Raw genomic sequence first — 16618 nt, 5'->3', positions numbered from 1 at the left:
CCCTTTGCAATATTTTAGCTGAAACCCCTAGGCAGCGAGCCGGCAGAAGAACACTGGGCAAAATGCTTTACAGCATTCTGAGTTCAAATTCTACTGGGGTCAATAGAATAAGTACCAGTTAAATACTGGGGTTGATTTAATTGTCTCAGCCCTTCCCTGAACTTGCTAGTCTTGTACCAGAATTTGAAATCTATATATAAGGCAGCGAGCTGGCAGAATCATTAACATGCTGGGAAAAGTGTTTAGTGGTATATCATATGACCTCACGTTCAGAGTTCAAATTCCACTGAGGTCAACTGTGCCTTTTATCCTTTTGTGTTCGATGAAAGATGTACCTGTAGAGCACTGGGGGCAATATAGTCTACTAGGCCCCACTCCCAAAATATCAGGCCTTATACCTACAATAGAAAGGATTCTCATTATTATTATTAAGGCAGCGAGCTGGCAGAATCGTTAGCATGCCAGCTGAAGTGCTTAATGATATTTCGCCTGTTGCTACATTCTGAATTCAAATTCCACTGAGGTTGACTTTGCCTTTCATCCTTTCAGGGTCGATTAAATAATTACCAGTTACGTACTGGGGTCAATGTAATCGAATAGTCCCCTCCCCCAAAATTTCAGGCCTTGTGCCTTTACTAGAAAGGATTATTGTTAAGGTGATGAGCTAGCAAAATCATTGGCACAGCAGGCAAGACGCTTAATGGTCTTTAGGTTCTGAGTTCAAATTCTGCTGAGGTTGACTTTGCCTTTCATCCTCTCAAGGATCGATAAATTAAGTACCAGTTACACACTGGGGTCAAGGTAATTGACTAGTCCCCTGCCCCAAATATTGCTGCCCTTGTGACAAAATTTGAAACCATTATTAAGGCAGCAAGGTGGCAAAACCCTTCTCATGCCAGACAAAATTCTTTACCTTTCCTCCTTCTAGGGGTCGATAAAATAAGTACAAGCTGAGCATTGGGGGGTCAATGTAATCGACTAGCCCCTTTTTGCAAAATTTCAGGCCTTGTGCCTGAAAGAATTATTTTTATTATTGTTGTTGTTGTTGTCATTATTGTTATTGTTATTATCCCCAGGATGCATATGGAGATACTGCCCTACATGACGCTATAGGCAAAGAGAACCGACAGATCATTGATTTTCTTGTCAGCTATCCTGGTATCGATTACACGTTGCGTAACAACCGAGGCTTCAATGTGTTACATCACGCAGCTCTCAAGGGGAATAACTTGTAAGTAATTGCTGGTGTTGTTGCTTCTCTCTTTTACTCTTTTACTTGTTTCGGTCATTTGACTGCGGCCATGCTGGAGCACCGCCTTTGGTCGAGCAAATCGACCCTAGGACATATTCTTTGGAAGCCTAGTACTTATTCTATCGGTCTCTTTTGCCGAACCGCTAAGTTACGGGGACGTAAACACACCAGCATCGGTTGTCAAGCGATGGTGGGGGGACAAACACAGACACACAAACATATACATACACATACATATATATATACATATATACGACGGGCTTCTTTCAGTTTCCGTCTACCAAATCCACTCACAAGGCTTTGGTCGGCCCGAGGCTATAGTAGAAGACACTTGCCCAAGGTGCCACGCAGTGGGACTGAACCCGGAACCATGTGGTTGGTAAGCAAGCTACTTACCACACAGCCACTCCTGTGCCTATTTCATTTTTGTTGTTGTTGTTGTTGTTAACATTGTTCCTTAACCCCATCTTCTCACCACCAAGTGTGGCCTCATTCTGCAGACTTATGATCAAAGACATTCTAGCCATGCCCACCTCAAGGGACAAGTTAAGTGGATAGAGACAGAGAATGTTTTAGGGCCTCCATTGGCCATGGCCAACCAGGAATTAGAAAATTCCTCTTTGAAGTGCAGGTTTGTAGGAAGAATTTTGCAGATGATTAGCAGTCACCCATACATACCAGCCTTCTGCTCTCTACGCCACTGATGTTATCCAAGGGAATGGTAAAGGCTGATACAGCTTGGCACCTGTGATGTCACAACCATTTCTAAAGCTGAGTTAAAAAGAGCCATATGAAATAAAGTGTCTTGTTCAAGAACACAACACACAACCTGGTCCGGGAATTCAACTTACTACCTCATCATTGGAGCCATGCACCTTCTCATACATACATACATACATACATACACACACACACACATACACACACACATACACACACACATACACACACATACACACACACACATACACACACACATACACACACATACACACACACACACACACACACACACACACACACACACACACACACATACATACATACAGGACAAGAAAACTCACTGAGGGTGTGGAACTCAATGACCATAGCTGGAACCATTTAAAAACAAAAGGCATCAATATTCAAACCTCCTGGACTACGGGTGGTACCAGTTAAAAAAAGACCTCAACGCTCACACCTCCTGGAGGTGTGAAAGTGAGCAATGTGCATGTATATGAAATGCTGAATTTCAAAACTATCAGATTATATTGCATAAAAACTTATGATTATTAGTATTATAACATAAAAATAATAAAAATTATTCCATACTTAAATATGGTCACTATTTAAAGAGGCTTACATTTTTGTATTTTGTATAATTTCCCAGAGTCCTGCTTCTACATAATTATTTGATTGTTATTAAGTCTCTATTTACAGATGCTTACATTTTTAATGTTTTCTGGTGAAGTTTTCACGGGTCGAGTTAGTACAGCATAATTACTTAGTTAAAACGACCGACACATGTTTCTGCTACATGTTGCTTACGTGAATAAAAGATAAAATATATAAACAGAGAAGGCTGTCATGTCATTCATCATCATCATCATCATCGCCGTTTAACGTCCGCTTTCCATGCTAGCATAGGTTGAACGATTTGACTGAGGACTGGTGAAACCAGATGGCTACACCAGGCTCCGATCTGATTTGGTAGAGTTTCTACAGCTGGATGCCCTTCCTAACACCAACCACTCCGAGAATGTAGTAGGTGCTTTTACTTGCCACCGGCACAAAGGCCAGTCAGGCGGTACTGACAACGGCCACGCTCAAAATGGTGTATTTTATGTGCTACCCGCACAAGAGCCAATCCAGCGGCCCTGGCAACGATCTCGCTCGAAAGTCCTTACACATGCCACGGGCACAGCCACATGTGTGCACTTTTGTTCAGGGTCTTTCTTTGTCATTTCATGCTGGGATGGGTTCGACAGTTTGATTAGATTAGATTCAACTCATCTGAGAATTTTAAAAAAATTTTTTTTTTTGTTTTTCTGTTTCCAGTGCAACTGAAAGAATTCTGCAAAAATGCCGACATATTGTTGATATTAAGAAAGATGATGGTTTTGCCGCACTACACCTTGCAGCTTTAAATGGTCACCGAGAGGTTGCTAACACGCTCCTCACTGTGGTAGGTATTAGGGCCTTTAATAAATGACGATATCTTTAATATAACCCCTGGTTGCCATCATCATCGTCTTCATCATTTAATGTCTGTTTTCGATGCTGGCATAGTTTCACAGGAGCTGTCAAGCCAGAGGACTGCACCAAGCCTCACTGTCTGTTTTGGCATGGTTTTTATGGCTGGAGGCCCTTCCTAATGCCAACCACTTTACAGAGTGGACTGGATGCTTTTCACTTGGCACCAGCATGTGGTACAAAATTTTCAAGTTGTTTGCATTTCAATTAAAAAAACCTTTCCTCATAGTTTTTATGTCTCCTCCTCCTCCTCCTCCTCCTTGCCACTTGGCCGAATTTCGCTCCCCTTTCTCCCCCATCATCACCCTCCTTGTCACCACCATCTTACTGCTGCCTCCAACACCTCCAACACCACAAACATTGCCACCACCACCACCACTACCCAGAGATGTACCCAGATTCTAAAGTTAAGGGTAGTGTTTGCATAAAAAGGTGCTGTTAAACACACCAAACAATTTCTAACTCATTTCTCTTACACTACGCAACTTATTTCATTAGTTATAATATACATAAAGTGGAGGCGCAATGGCCCAGTGGTTAGGGCAGTGGACACGCAGTCATATGATCGCGGTTTCGATTCCCAGACCGGGCGTTTTGAGTGTTTATTGAGCGAAAACACCTAAAGCTCCACGAGGCTCTGGCAGGGGATGGTGGCGAACCCTGCTGTACTCTTTCACCACAACTTTCTCTCACTCTTTCTTCCTGTTTCTGTTGTGCCTGTAATTCAAAGAGTCAGCCTTGTCACACTGTGTCACGCTGAATATCCCCGAGAACTACGTTAAGGGAACACGTGTCTGTGGAGTGCTCAGCCACTTGCACGTTAATTTCACGAGCAGGCTGTTCCGTTGATCGGATCAACAGGAACCCTCGACGTCGTAAGCGATGGAGTGCCAACAACAACAATATACATAAATCATTCTACATTCATTAATTTCATGTTTCACTAACAGTGTCATTATGTATGAAACTAAAAGGGTAAAGACCCCCATCAGTCATGAATGACCAAGGGATTGCACCTAGAAAGTTCTCCTCTGAAGCACAGGTCCAGGCAAGGTTGTTTATTGAAGACCAGCAGTTGCCCATGCCTACCAGCCTCCCCCGTCTCCATGCCACTAATGTTGTCCGAGGGATAACATCAGTGGCCACCAACACATCACAGGAGATTAAGCAGACAGTTCGAAATCGCAGGGGTTTACTCTCTCTCTCTTTACTCTTTTACTTGTTTCAGTCATTTGACTGTGGCCATGCTGGAGCACTGCCTTTAGTTGAGGAAATCGACCCTAGGACTTATTCTTTTGTAAGCCTAGTACTTATTCTATCGGTCTCTTTTGCCGAACCACTAAGTTACGGGGACGTAAGCACACCACAATTGGTTGTCAAGCGATGCTAGGGGGACAAACAGATGCACAAACATACACACACACACACACACACACACACACACACACACACACACACACACACATATATATATATAAGGTGGCGAGCTGGCAGAAACGTTAGCACGCCGGATGAAATGCTTAGCGGTATTTCGTCTGCCGCTACTTTCTGAGTTCAAATTCCGCCGGTGTTGACTTTACCTTTCATCCATTCGGGGTCGATTAAATAAGTACCAGTTACTCACTGGGGTCGATATAATCAACTTAATCCGTTTGTCTGTCCTTGTTTGTCCCCTCTGTGTGTAGCCCCTTGTGGGTAGTAAAGAAATAACACACACATATATATATACATATACGATGGGCTTCTTCCAGTTTCCGTCTATCAAATCCACTCACAAGGCTTTGGTCAGCCTGAGGCTATAGTAGAAGACACTTGCCCAAGGTGCCACGCAGTGGGACTGAACCTGGAACCATGTGGTTGGTAAGCAAGGTACTTACCACACAGCCACTCCTGTGCCTGGTTGGTCAAATAAAGGAATGAGTCCAGAAAGTTATGCCAAGGCCATGTGATTAACATCATCATCAGCATTTAACGTCTGCTTTCTATGCTGGCATGGGTTAGACGGTTTGTAGCTAGCTAGCAGGGCACTGTCCAGACTCCAACTGTCTGTTGTGGCATGATTTCTACAGGTGGATGCCCTTCCTAATGCCAACCACTTAACAGAATGTGCTTCTTATGTGCCACTGGCACAGGTGTGTTTACGCAGCACCATCATGAATGCGTTAACGCAGCATGGGCACCAGTACTTTTTAAGGGACACCTGCAAAGGACAAGCCTCTGTGTGTGGAAGACAGAGGTTTTACTTAGCTTGATGCGTCTGATCAAGTACAGCAAATCAGTACATCTCCCGGTCCCTTATCATTTTCTCAGTAAGGCCCAGCAGCCGAAGATCCCTTCCCACCACTTCATCCCACATCTTTTTGGGACACAAAAAAATAGAGATTCAATCTTCATTACACAAATAAACTAAAGAGTTAAAAATAATAAATGCTGAAAAAAGGCCCAATTTTGAAAAAATGTGCCACGGAGGAGTGTGGTCTCTCCTCTTCCCCCTTTAGCTACACCACTGCCACCATCATCATCATCATTACCACTAACATCTCTCTCTCTGTTTTCTAGGGCCAAGCACAATTGGATATTCGGAACAATCGTCAACAGACTCCACTTCTCCTTGCCGTGTCCCAGGGCCATATAGGTTTGACGGAATTCCTGGTGTCAAAAGGAGCGGAAATCAACGCCGAAGATGAAGACGGAGATATCTGCTTACATCTGGCTCTCTTGAGGCAGACTGTTGGCAGCGAGAGTGAACACTCACATGTACTAGATGGAGTAAGTGGAAACATTTGGGGTTTTGGTGTGTGTGTGTGTGTGAGTGTGAACATGAGTGAGAGGGAGAGAGAGGAAGAAAGAGAGTGTCTGAATGTGTGAGAAAGTGAAAGAGTGCATGTGGTGGTTGTTCTTGTGTGTTAGAGAGGAACAGCTTATGTGATGTATAGAAAGAAATAGAAGAGACTGTATGTTAGAAAGAGAGACAAACAGACAAAGACAGAGACTATGGAGGAAAGAAAGATAGAAAAAGAGAGAGAGAGAGAGAGAGAGAGAGAGACTATGTAAGAAAGAAAGAGAAAGAGAGTGGCTTTATTTAAGAAAGAGACGAAGTTGTATGTCTGAATATGTGAATGCGATGAAGCCTTCTCTGTTTATATATCTTATCAGTTTTATTTCTTTCAGATTCGTTCACAACTTGGCTTAAGCGAAGAAGATGAGCGTTCGGGTGTGGTTGTAGCTTGTTATCTTGCACAACGAGGTGCAGATCTTTACCATAAAAACCACCGAAAGGTTACACCACTCGACATCATCTGCGATTCGATATTGGAAGAGAGAGTGAAGAGGTTTGCTGCAATTTCGTAAGTATGGAAGGACAGTGGTAACATAAATTTGCCTTGTTTTAATTTGGGAGAATTTTCTATCTAACTGCGTTTATGTCCCCTGTTATTGTTGATTTTAGTTGTTTAGAAGCCACATAAACATGGTATCCATTTATACTCACACACTGGCTATATAAAAACAAACAGAAACACACACACACACACATACACACACACACATATATACTTCTTTTACTTGTTTTAGTCATTTGGCTGCAGTCATACTGGAGCACTGCCTTGAAGGATTTTAGTTGAACAAATCAACCCCAGGACCTTTTTTTTATTTTTAAGCCTAGTACTTATTCTATTTGTCTTTTTGCCGAACTGCTAAGTTATGGGGACATGCCAACACTGGTTGTCAAGCAGTGATGGGGGCACAAACACAGACACAAAAACACACACACACACACACATATATATACAAAGGGTTTCCTTCAGTTTCTGCCTTCCAAATCCACTCACAAGGCTTTGGTTGGCCTGAGGCTATAGTAGAAGACACTTGCCCAAGGTGCCACGCAGTGGGAATGAATCTGGATCCATGTGGAACCTTGCCAAAACAGACAACTGGATTTTGGTGCAACTCTCCAGCCTCATGCCTGCAGGGAAGACAGACATTAAATGATGATGATGTACAAAAAGTTTTCAAATTTTTTTCCCCAGGAAATGAAATAGAATAAAATTAAATATTTACATTTATTAGATTTTTTTTTTTTTTTTTTTTTTTTTTAAAGTATTTGGGAGTGTAGGGGCACTAGAATTGTCAAGCACAACACAAGGCTGTCGCTAAGCCCCTGCAACCCTTGCGGTCACAGGGGGCCTCTGCGGTTGAGGGCCCATGTTAAGATCAAAGTATGTAGATGAGTCATCTATTTACTTTGGTTAAGATATTGAACAAGAATAAAACTGTCTATGTTAAATGAAAATTCAAGAAATAAAATGGTAATACATTGTACCTGCAAAAGTTCTTATAAAAATATTATCTCGTACCACGAATGTGTACCAGACTTTGTAGATTGTCTCTGATATCTATGGAACACAAACTTAGCTCTCAGCTTGATTATTCTGAAGTGATCTAGGATTTCACGAAGTGAAAAGTGCACCTTGTTTGTCTTTGAAAGTTGCCTGGATTATCAAAAAGCTCTTTTATTCATGTCTGGAAGTTTTACTCATTGAAATTTGTGATAGACCTGAATAAATTTAACTTGTACTTCTGAAGATGTTCTTTAGGATAATGTGAAATATTGAACTTCAGATAAAAGTAAAATATAGCTATGAATAAAAGGTGCGTAGATTATGAATTTTGATTGAAGGGCTTCAAAACGGAAAGTTTCAAGGGTCCTCTAAAAGTCACGCAATGGCACTGGCACAACACAAGGAATTCTTAAATGTAGTAATACAACTGTTTTACTTTATTTTATTTTATTCTATTTCACTTTCCTGGAAAATCTGATGACTTTCTGTCCTGATACAGAAACAAACTAAGGCACAATTCCTTCATTTCTTCTGACTAACATTATTGTCATTCATATCATCATCATCATCATCATCATCATACATCATCATATACACTAATATATAGTGTTATGTACAATCTCTCCAACCCATGCCAGCTTGGAAAGCAGACATTAAGTGATGATAATGATGATGATGTAGGATGGCAGGGTCAGATTCCTGGTGCAGAGGTGCTGTGCTTCACTGGTGCAATTAGTGTGGAGGCCCTCATTGACTCATTGCAGCAGTGCTGGGCAGGGCATGTTTGAAGGATGCAGAGTAGGCCCCTAAAGGCAATTTTCTATACTGAACTTAGATCAGGGCAGGCAGAGCCATGCTGGCCAAAAGTCATGATACAGGGATGTTCTGAAGAGACGTATGAAGAACTCCGGCATCTTCCCAGACACATGGGAGGAGGGCAGTGGTTGCTAAAGCTCATAATTCGAACCATTGAGGACAGAGAGAATATGAAAGAGCAGTAGCTTCCTTCACATGCATCAGATGTCATTGCTGCTGTAGATCGAGAGCAGGCATTCTGCGCCCCCCCCCCCTTCCTGCAAACCTGCCAGAGGTGATTACTGAACAAAGAACTGTCAACTTTGAAGTGTGTAAAATGTAGAGGCACAAGAAGTCTCAAGTATTACACAAAGAATTATATAATTTTTAAAGAAAATTATTCTGAATTAGTGGAACCCATGGAAATTCCACAGAACGGGAAAGATTAAGAGAAGCTGTTTAAGAAAGATTAAATGATTTGCATTTTTATTTTTATTTTGCTAAGTATTTCACTTCCAGTCACAATAATATATTAGATTATAATATATTAAATGCTCTACTAAGCATTTTAGATTTCTCTTTTTCTCTCTACCTCTTCAATAATCTTTTAAACCATGTAATTCCCATCTTCATGTCTTTAACATTTCTTTCTGTCTCTTCACCTCTCACTTCCACTAACTCTCTCTCTCTCTACCTCTCTCTTAATGTAACTGCCTGCCCTCCCCATCTCTCTTTATCAGCCTTTCTTTAACCTCACCACCAGAACATTACGCTCTGCTGAACATTGCATCCTAAACATTTCTCTTTCTCTTTACTTTTCTCTCCCCACCCTACAGCACATCGTTAACACTTCTTTCTCTTTCTTTTCTCTCACTGTCTTTTTCTCTTGCGCTTTGCCTCACACTTCAGCTAACAGAGTCTTATACAGGATAACCCAGAAGTAGGTTTACAGTTATTCAACTATCTCTTTTGCATTCATATATTAACAGTTTAGATCTTAATTATAAAAGAAATCATCATCATCATCGTTTAACGTCCGCTTTCCATGCTAGCATGGGTTGGACGATTTGACTGAGGACTGGTGAAACCAGACGGCTACACCAGGCTCCAATCTGATTTGGCAGAGTTTCTACAGCTGGATGCCCTTCCTAACGCCAACCACTCAGAGAGTGTAGTGGGTGCTTTTACGTGCCACCAGCACGAAAGCCAGTCAGGAGGTACTGGCAACGGCCATGCTCGAAATGGTGTATTTTACATGCCACCTGCACAGGAGCCAGTCCAGTGATACTGGCAACGAACTCGCTTGAATGTCTTTTCATGTGCCAGGAACAATCACGTTCAAATGGTGCTATTTACGTACTACCAGCTCGGAAGCCAGACAGCTGGTGCTCGGCAACGATCACGCTCGGACGGTGCTCTTAGTGATCTACTGGTACAGATGAAACCATTATTCTATGCTAATTTAGTTAATTGCAAGATAGAAATTTAAATGTAATAAAATATTTTAAAAGAAATTTAAAGTGCCAACGTAATAACTGTAAACCTGCTTTTGGGCCACCCTGTATAAATTCTTTCTCCCTGTGTTTGTGAGTGTGTATGCAGCTTCTTCTCTCTTTTATTACTCATCTTTACTTTCTCTCTTCCATAGAATGGGACAACAAGTGCCAGACCATATCGATGATCCAAGAAGTCATATCAAAGATTGTTTGCTGTGTTCTGATAAACAGGCAACTGTGAAGTTCCAGCCCTGTGGTCATGTGGTGACCTGCGAAGACTGTAGCCTAAAAATTATGATTAAAAAATGTATCCAGTGTAAAGTGCCTGTAACTAGCAAAATTGGAATTGGTAAGGACAGGCTTTATGTCTTGCTCTCAACTGGTGTCTGTCCGTCTGTCTGTCTATCTCTCTGTACAGTAATCTGGCAGAGAGAGAGAGAGAAACAATAGATTCATATATATGTCTATCCCTCTCTGTCAAACAGAAGCAATATCAGTCTATCGTTTCTCTCTCTCTCTCCGTCTCTCTTTCTCAGTACTTCAGTCTATTGTATGTCTGTCCCTCTCTATCAGTATATCAGTCTATTCTATCTCTATCTCTCTTTCTCTCTCTTTCTCTGTTTTCCTCCTATTTGTCTGTCTGCTTGAGTTCAAATTCTGGCAGTGCTGTGCTTTTGTACATCCAAAGTCAATGAAATGAACTACCATGGGCCCAATAAGGGACTCCCTCTCTTGTATTCTTTTACTTGTTTTAGTCATTTGGCTGCGTCCATGCTGGAGCACAACCTTGAAGGGTTCTAGTTGAGCAAATCAACTCCAGGACTTATTTCTTAAGCCTAACACTTATTCTATCAATCTGTTTTTGCAGAACTGATAAGTTACAGGGATGTAAACACACCAACACCAGTTGTCAAACGATGATGGTGGGAAAACACAGACACACGCACACGCATACATATATGTGTGTGACAGGCTTCGTTCAGTTTCTGTCTACCAACCCGAGGCTATACTAGGAAACACCGGTACACGATGTCACACAGTGTGACTGAACCTAGAATCATGGAGTTGGGAAGTAAACTTCTTACCTCACAGCCATGCCTTCATTCTTTTACGTTCTGAGTTCAGATCCTATCAGTGTCTCAACCACGGGCACTGATGATGCCTCTATTCAATGCTTGACTCACTGTAAATAGCAGCCAAACCATCCTCCAATTTCCCTCTTTCTAATGTTTGTAAAATGAGGGGAAAAGAACCCAAACACACAAGACAATATGTATGCGTGTATATATATATGTGTGTCATCATCATCATCATCATCGTTTAACGTCTGTTTTCCATGCTAGCATGGGTTGGACGATTTGACTGAGGACTGGTGAAACCAGATGGCTATACCAGGCTCCAATCTGGTCTGGCAAAGTTTCTACAGCTGGATGCCCTTCCTAATGCCAACCACTCCGAGAGTGTAGTGGGTGCTTTTATGTGCCACTGGCACGAGGGCCAGTCAGGAGGTACTGGCAACGGCCACGCTCAAAATGGCGTATTTTATGTGCCAGAGAAAGAGATCCTTCTGTTGGGAGATGAAACTGGGAAAATGAGTTTGTTGTTTTTTAATAACATCTGGTTATTGAGTTAATAGATCTTTCGAGAGTCTGGGGTTCATAGGAAAACTTACCTAAATGTTCATTTCACCTGGTTATTAAAATTTATTTTGGCAATTTAAATTAATTTTCACTTGTGAGAGAAAGGGCATCACGAATTGAACAGTCGTTTTTATCAGGAAAAGATAACCCTTGGTTCAAGAAGAAAGTTAGGGAGTCACGATAGGGTTACCTCCCTTGTTTTATTGTTTTCTTTTTTTTTAATATGCAGCGTGGAAGGTGCTTATAAGCCATTTAAAATAACACACAAAAACCGTTAGATTCACTTCGACATTTAAATTTAATTTGCCAAAATATTTTCGTCGCTTTGAGACCGCGACCTGTTCACTGACAAATACGGAATTTTGTCAGTGAACAGGTCGTGGTCTCAAAGCGACGAAAATATTTTGGCAAATTAAATTTAAATGTCGAAGTGAATCTAACGGTTTTTGTGTGTTATTTTTAATGGCTTATAAACACCTTCCACGCTGCAATTTTTTTCTTTCCAGCACACGATCTCAGATCAGGTCACTTGCTATGCAAGTACATGTCCGTAATTTTTTAATATGGCTACTTATTAAATCCGTATGTTGGCTTACAACAGAGATCAACAAACTTTTCTCACGGCGGGCCAGGTAACTGAGAGAATGATGAGCGCGGGCGGCGTAACTATTTCGTTTAATACAATATAGTGAATACTCAAAAAATAAAGACAACCAACATATTTATTTACCAAACCGTTATCACAAAAGGTGATGTTAGCAATAAGATAGTTATATCACACCAAGTGCGCACATACATGAATCTCACTAACTAAACATCAAAAAGAGTTAGTGAGATTTGTGAAACTAGTGTTTAGCTTTTGAAGATGTCACCAATATTTGCTTTGGAATTGCTGCATCCAACCAAGAGAATTGCTTTCAAATGTTCATCAGTCAATCTCATTCGATTTGCTGACTTCACATTCTTCATTATTGAAAATGTTTGCTCACAGACACGAGTCGTTCCAAACACCGATGTTTATGCTGGAGGTAAATGAACTCTCATTGCAAGTACTTACATAAAAGACACAGTGTGCGGTGGGTCGAATGAACTGACCTCGTGGGCCCAATCTGGCCTGGGGGCCATAGTTTGGTGATCCCTGGCCATGAGGTATTTCTGACATGTGAGCTATAGATTTCCAAATGTCACTGTTCCATTAGTTATTTCGACAGTCTATCTGACAACACAATACCCTGTGTAGAGTTTAATTTGCAGGATATTTAGTTGATGGTTTTTCAGTAACTTGCCTGAGATTGAACTTAGAACCTCTAGGTGACTGCACCACCATAACCAACGTCTCTACACTATCTCAGAAATATAGAATTGTATGATGAATAAAAGTGCAGAGCGTTTAATGACAAATATGAATTGGAAGGTAGGTAGGGGAGAGTAGGTAATGACTGACCATACAGAAAGGAGTGAAGAGCAGTAGAATAACAGTGAGGAAAGCCAGACATGGTGAGAATAACAGATGTATGGTGCTAGGGCCAAGTCAACAGGAAGAAGTTCAAGGGAGACATCTACATCTATAACTAGGAGCCAAGATAAGTAGTGTTGTTATTGACTCTGAGTTACAAAATACAGTAACATCCTTTTGCGATGTGATCGTGTATGAGGACCTAGAAGTTTCTAGACCCATCACAGCACATTTTACTGCTAGATACATTTCGACTGGTCAATTATTCCTATACCCTTCACGTAAGAAAATATTGAATCGCGATTAGGTTATCTCCCCTGCTTTAATAGAATTTTTAAGACTAACTGCTTTGAGACTACCAACATTTATTAGTTATAACGTTCCACCTGTGGATATATGTGTGTGTATTATCATCATTGTTTAAAGTCTGCTTTCCATGCTGGTTGGATGGTTTGACTGAGGACTGCACCAGGCTCCAATCTGATCTTGCAAGGTTTCTACAGTTGGATGCCCTTCCTAATGCCAGCCACTCCGAGAGTGTAGTGGGTTCTTTTTATGTGCCACCAGCACAGGTGCCAGTCTGGCGGCACTGGCATCGACCATGCTCTAATGGTGCTTTTTTCATTCCACCGGCACAGATGCCAATCAGGCGGCACTGGCATCGGTTACACCTGAATGGTGCTTTTTACATGCCACCAGCATGGGAGCCAGTCAGGCAGCACTGGCATCAGCCATGCTCGAATGGTGCTTCTCACATGCCACTGGCACGGGTGCTCGTCAGGCAACCACCAAAAGTTTCTGACCTAGAGTTCAATAGAGAGTTAGGGATCTTAGATTTGAACAGGATCTACGCTCTTTCGGTGAAACAAAGCCTACATTTATTCAATCCATTCTCATAAGGTATGGATTTCTTAATTGCTTTCCATTTAATCACGTGGTGTTTTGTTACCTTCGAGGGTCCATACGTAGCTAGCAAATTTAGTAGCTTTACTTTTGTCCCTATGTCGGAAGGAGGCTTTGTGATTGGCATAACGGTTTTTAAATTCCCCTTCACATAGACCAATATAAGTCTTCTTATCAGATGTATTATTATTTAGGGTTGCAGTAACTTCTGTCTCATATATCATAGATTTAATCATACATCATTGGTCAAGTGGACAGGATCCTGTGTTGCAACAGTTGCAACTGGATTCAGGCTCTTAGTATTGACCACTTGTAATGATACTCTTCATACTGGGGCAACAGCTATATGACAATTTCACAGAACACCTATTAAATATTTTCCTGTATCTATGAATGGTTGGAAAGTGTTTGTCTAGGACAGGAATCTTTTACCAATTTTAGTTTTTATATTAAAGGAAAAGAGAAGGGCGAACCAAATAATTTCCCTTGGCTTATTTTTAGGTTTCTTCTCATAATTATTCTGGTTAATACTAGAGGGGTTACGTATGACATTATCTTTGATGCCACTAGATCTGTTATTAATATTTTGATTATTATTAGAAGGATTATATAGTAATTCTTCGAAGCCCTTGCCAATAATGGCGTTGTTATAATTGGGGGAAGATTTCTCGAAAATTTCTTTAGAAGAAAAGTTAGGCACTCTGTTACAAATATTAGCAATCAGGTTTTTAAATATTACAGGAGGATGACAAGACTGTTTTTGAATATATGCAAGTTTCTCATTAGGCTTAGGGAAAGTTTTTTACGAGGAGGAGTTTAGATCTAGGGAAACATCTAAATAATCAACTATTGAGAGATTAGTAGTTTCTGTAATTTTAAGTCCAAATTGATTAAAGGTAGAAATATGTTAGAAACCACCGTCACAGTATAGACCAGTGGTTCCCAAACTATGAGTCGCGACCCACTGATGGGTTGTGAACGGTATCCTAGTGGGTCGCAAAAAGATATAAAATTACGCATTAACTTTGATTAACTGCTGTCTATCAAGATAGTTCAAGAGTCATGTTTTCAATACCAGACTGGTTGTTTTATCAAGCAGTAGGCTTTTTTCACAAACTTAACAAATCAGAGGTGGTCATTTTCTCAAGTTATTTATTCGTACGTAATCGTAAAAAGGAAAAGTCTGTTTTTACCTATTTATAGAGAACTTTAACCAGGCACAGTACAACACTGATCGAGCCAATAACAGTTACTGCTTCGAGGTTTTGTATTAGAGTTAATACCTGCCCATAGGGTATGGAGACGTTGAAACAGTTATAAAACGTTTTGTTTCACATTTAATATAAATGAGGCCCTCTCACAGGCCTCAATGAAAATGTAATCTGAAATAAATTTGTTTCTTTCATTAATGTTTTGACCCAGTAGAGTTAAGTGGGTCGTCATAAACTGGTGTCATAAATAGTGGGTCGCTTCTCCAAAAAGTTTGGGAACCACTGGTATAGACCATCATAAGATGGGTCTTTGTATCTCAATGTTTAATATAAATAAACTCACAAAATCACAGATGTCAGCACTATCATATGACCCACATCAAATAGTTTTTTTACTAAGTGACTTTTTTACCCTTGCTAATCTTTTACTGAACAATATTGTATTCCTTGCATGCCTGATAAAATCTAGGTCTCTAGGGTCAATATCAGCATATGATTTAGCAAATTCAATAGTTTTGTCAAGCAGCAATCTAGATCTATATATATGTATGTATGTGTGTATAAATAAATGTGTGTACCTATGTTTATGATTTTCTCTCTTATTGCAGATGGCTCCCAGTTCAATATTCTCCATTCATCACCAAGCTCACTGGATTCAAAACACCAACAGATTCAAGAACTGGAAGAACAGATCACATGTTCAATCTGTATGGAGCGTCGTCGCAACATGGCATTCGTGTGTGGCCACACCACTTGCAAAGAGTGCGGGGAAGTGTTGAAGCAGTGTCACATGTGCCGCAAACCAATTCAGAAGAAGATCATTCTGTATTGATCTCCATCCTGGCCCATCCCAACCTCACGCAATCAATCCTCCCCCACCCTTTTCTTCCTTCCACAAATCAATCCCTTTTGCTTTCTCTGGTTTTATGTCTGTCTGTCACTCTCTCTTTCTCTGTTCTTTTCTTTCTTTCTTTCTTTTTTCCAAACCCCTTCTTCCCACCTTTGACCCCTGTCTTTCTTTGCTCCCTCCCTATCCCTGTCCACCACCACGCTGCCTCTAATTAAGTGTTTTTTGTTGGTTTTTTTTTTTTTCTAATTACCTGTATGACATGTGGTGGTTGGCCAGCTGGCCGGCTGGCTGGCTGAGTGCACAGTGAAGCTCGCTGTCAATCTACACCTCACACTACCACCCTCACATCATCCTCTGCTTTTGTGTTTGAGTGGTTTTTGTTTTTTTGTTTTTAATCTGATTTTAATCTTACAATTCAGTCACCCTTTCATTGCAGCTTTCAC

At 40.9% G+C, this 16618-nt stretch overlaps 1 protein-coding gene across 2 annotated transcripts in view; it reads left to right on the top strand.

Annotated features, from left to right (window-relative positions):
- The window catches only part of LOC106872992 (E3 ubiquitin-protein ligase MIB2), a 41382-nt gene extending 25018 nt beyond the window's left edge, over positions 1-16364 (top strand). Inside the window, exons 11-16 of one of the 2 annotated variants that reach the window (XM_089343054.1) lie at positions 1077-1231; positions 3290-3416; positions 6044-6253; positions 6641-6831; positions 10268-10464; positions 15934-16364. In XM_089343054.1, the coding sequence (XP_089199180.1) occupies positions 1077-1231; positions 3290-3416; positions 6044-6253; positions 6641-6831; positions 10268-10464; positions 15934-16157 (1104 nt within the window). In that variant the 3' untranslated portion in view covers positions 16158-16364. The remainder of the gene's footprint in view (positions 1-1076; positions 1232-3289; positions 3417-6043; positions 6254-6640; positions 6832-10267; positions 10465-15933) is intronic. The other variant, XM_089343055.1, reaches the window with a different exon arrangement.
- The last annotated feature ends 254 nt before the right edge of the window (positions 16365-16618 follow it).

The sequence above is a fragment of the Octopus bimaculoides genome, chromosome 26, assembly GCF_046866305.1.
Source record: "Octopus bimaculoides isolate indiv1 chromosome 26, ASM4686630v1, whole genome shotgun sequence".
Classification (NCBI taxonomy): Eukaryota; Metazoa; Mollusca; class Cephalopoda; order Octopoda; family Octopodidae; genus Octopus; species Octopus bimaculoides.
Note: the sequence above shows the minus strand (reverse complement) of the source record. Positions and strands in the feature narration are given on the sequence as shown.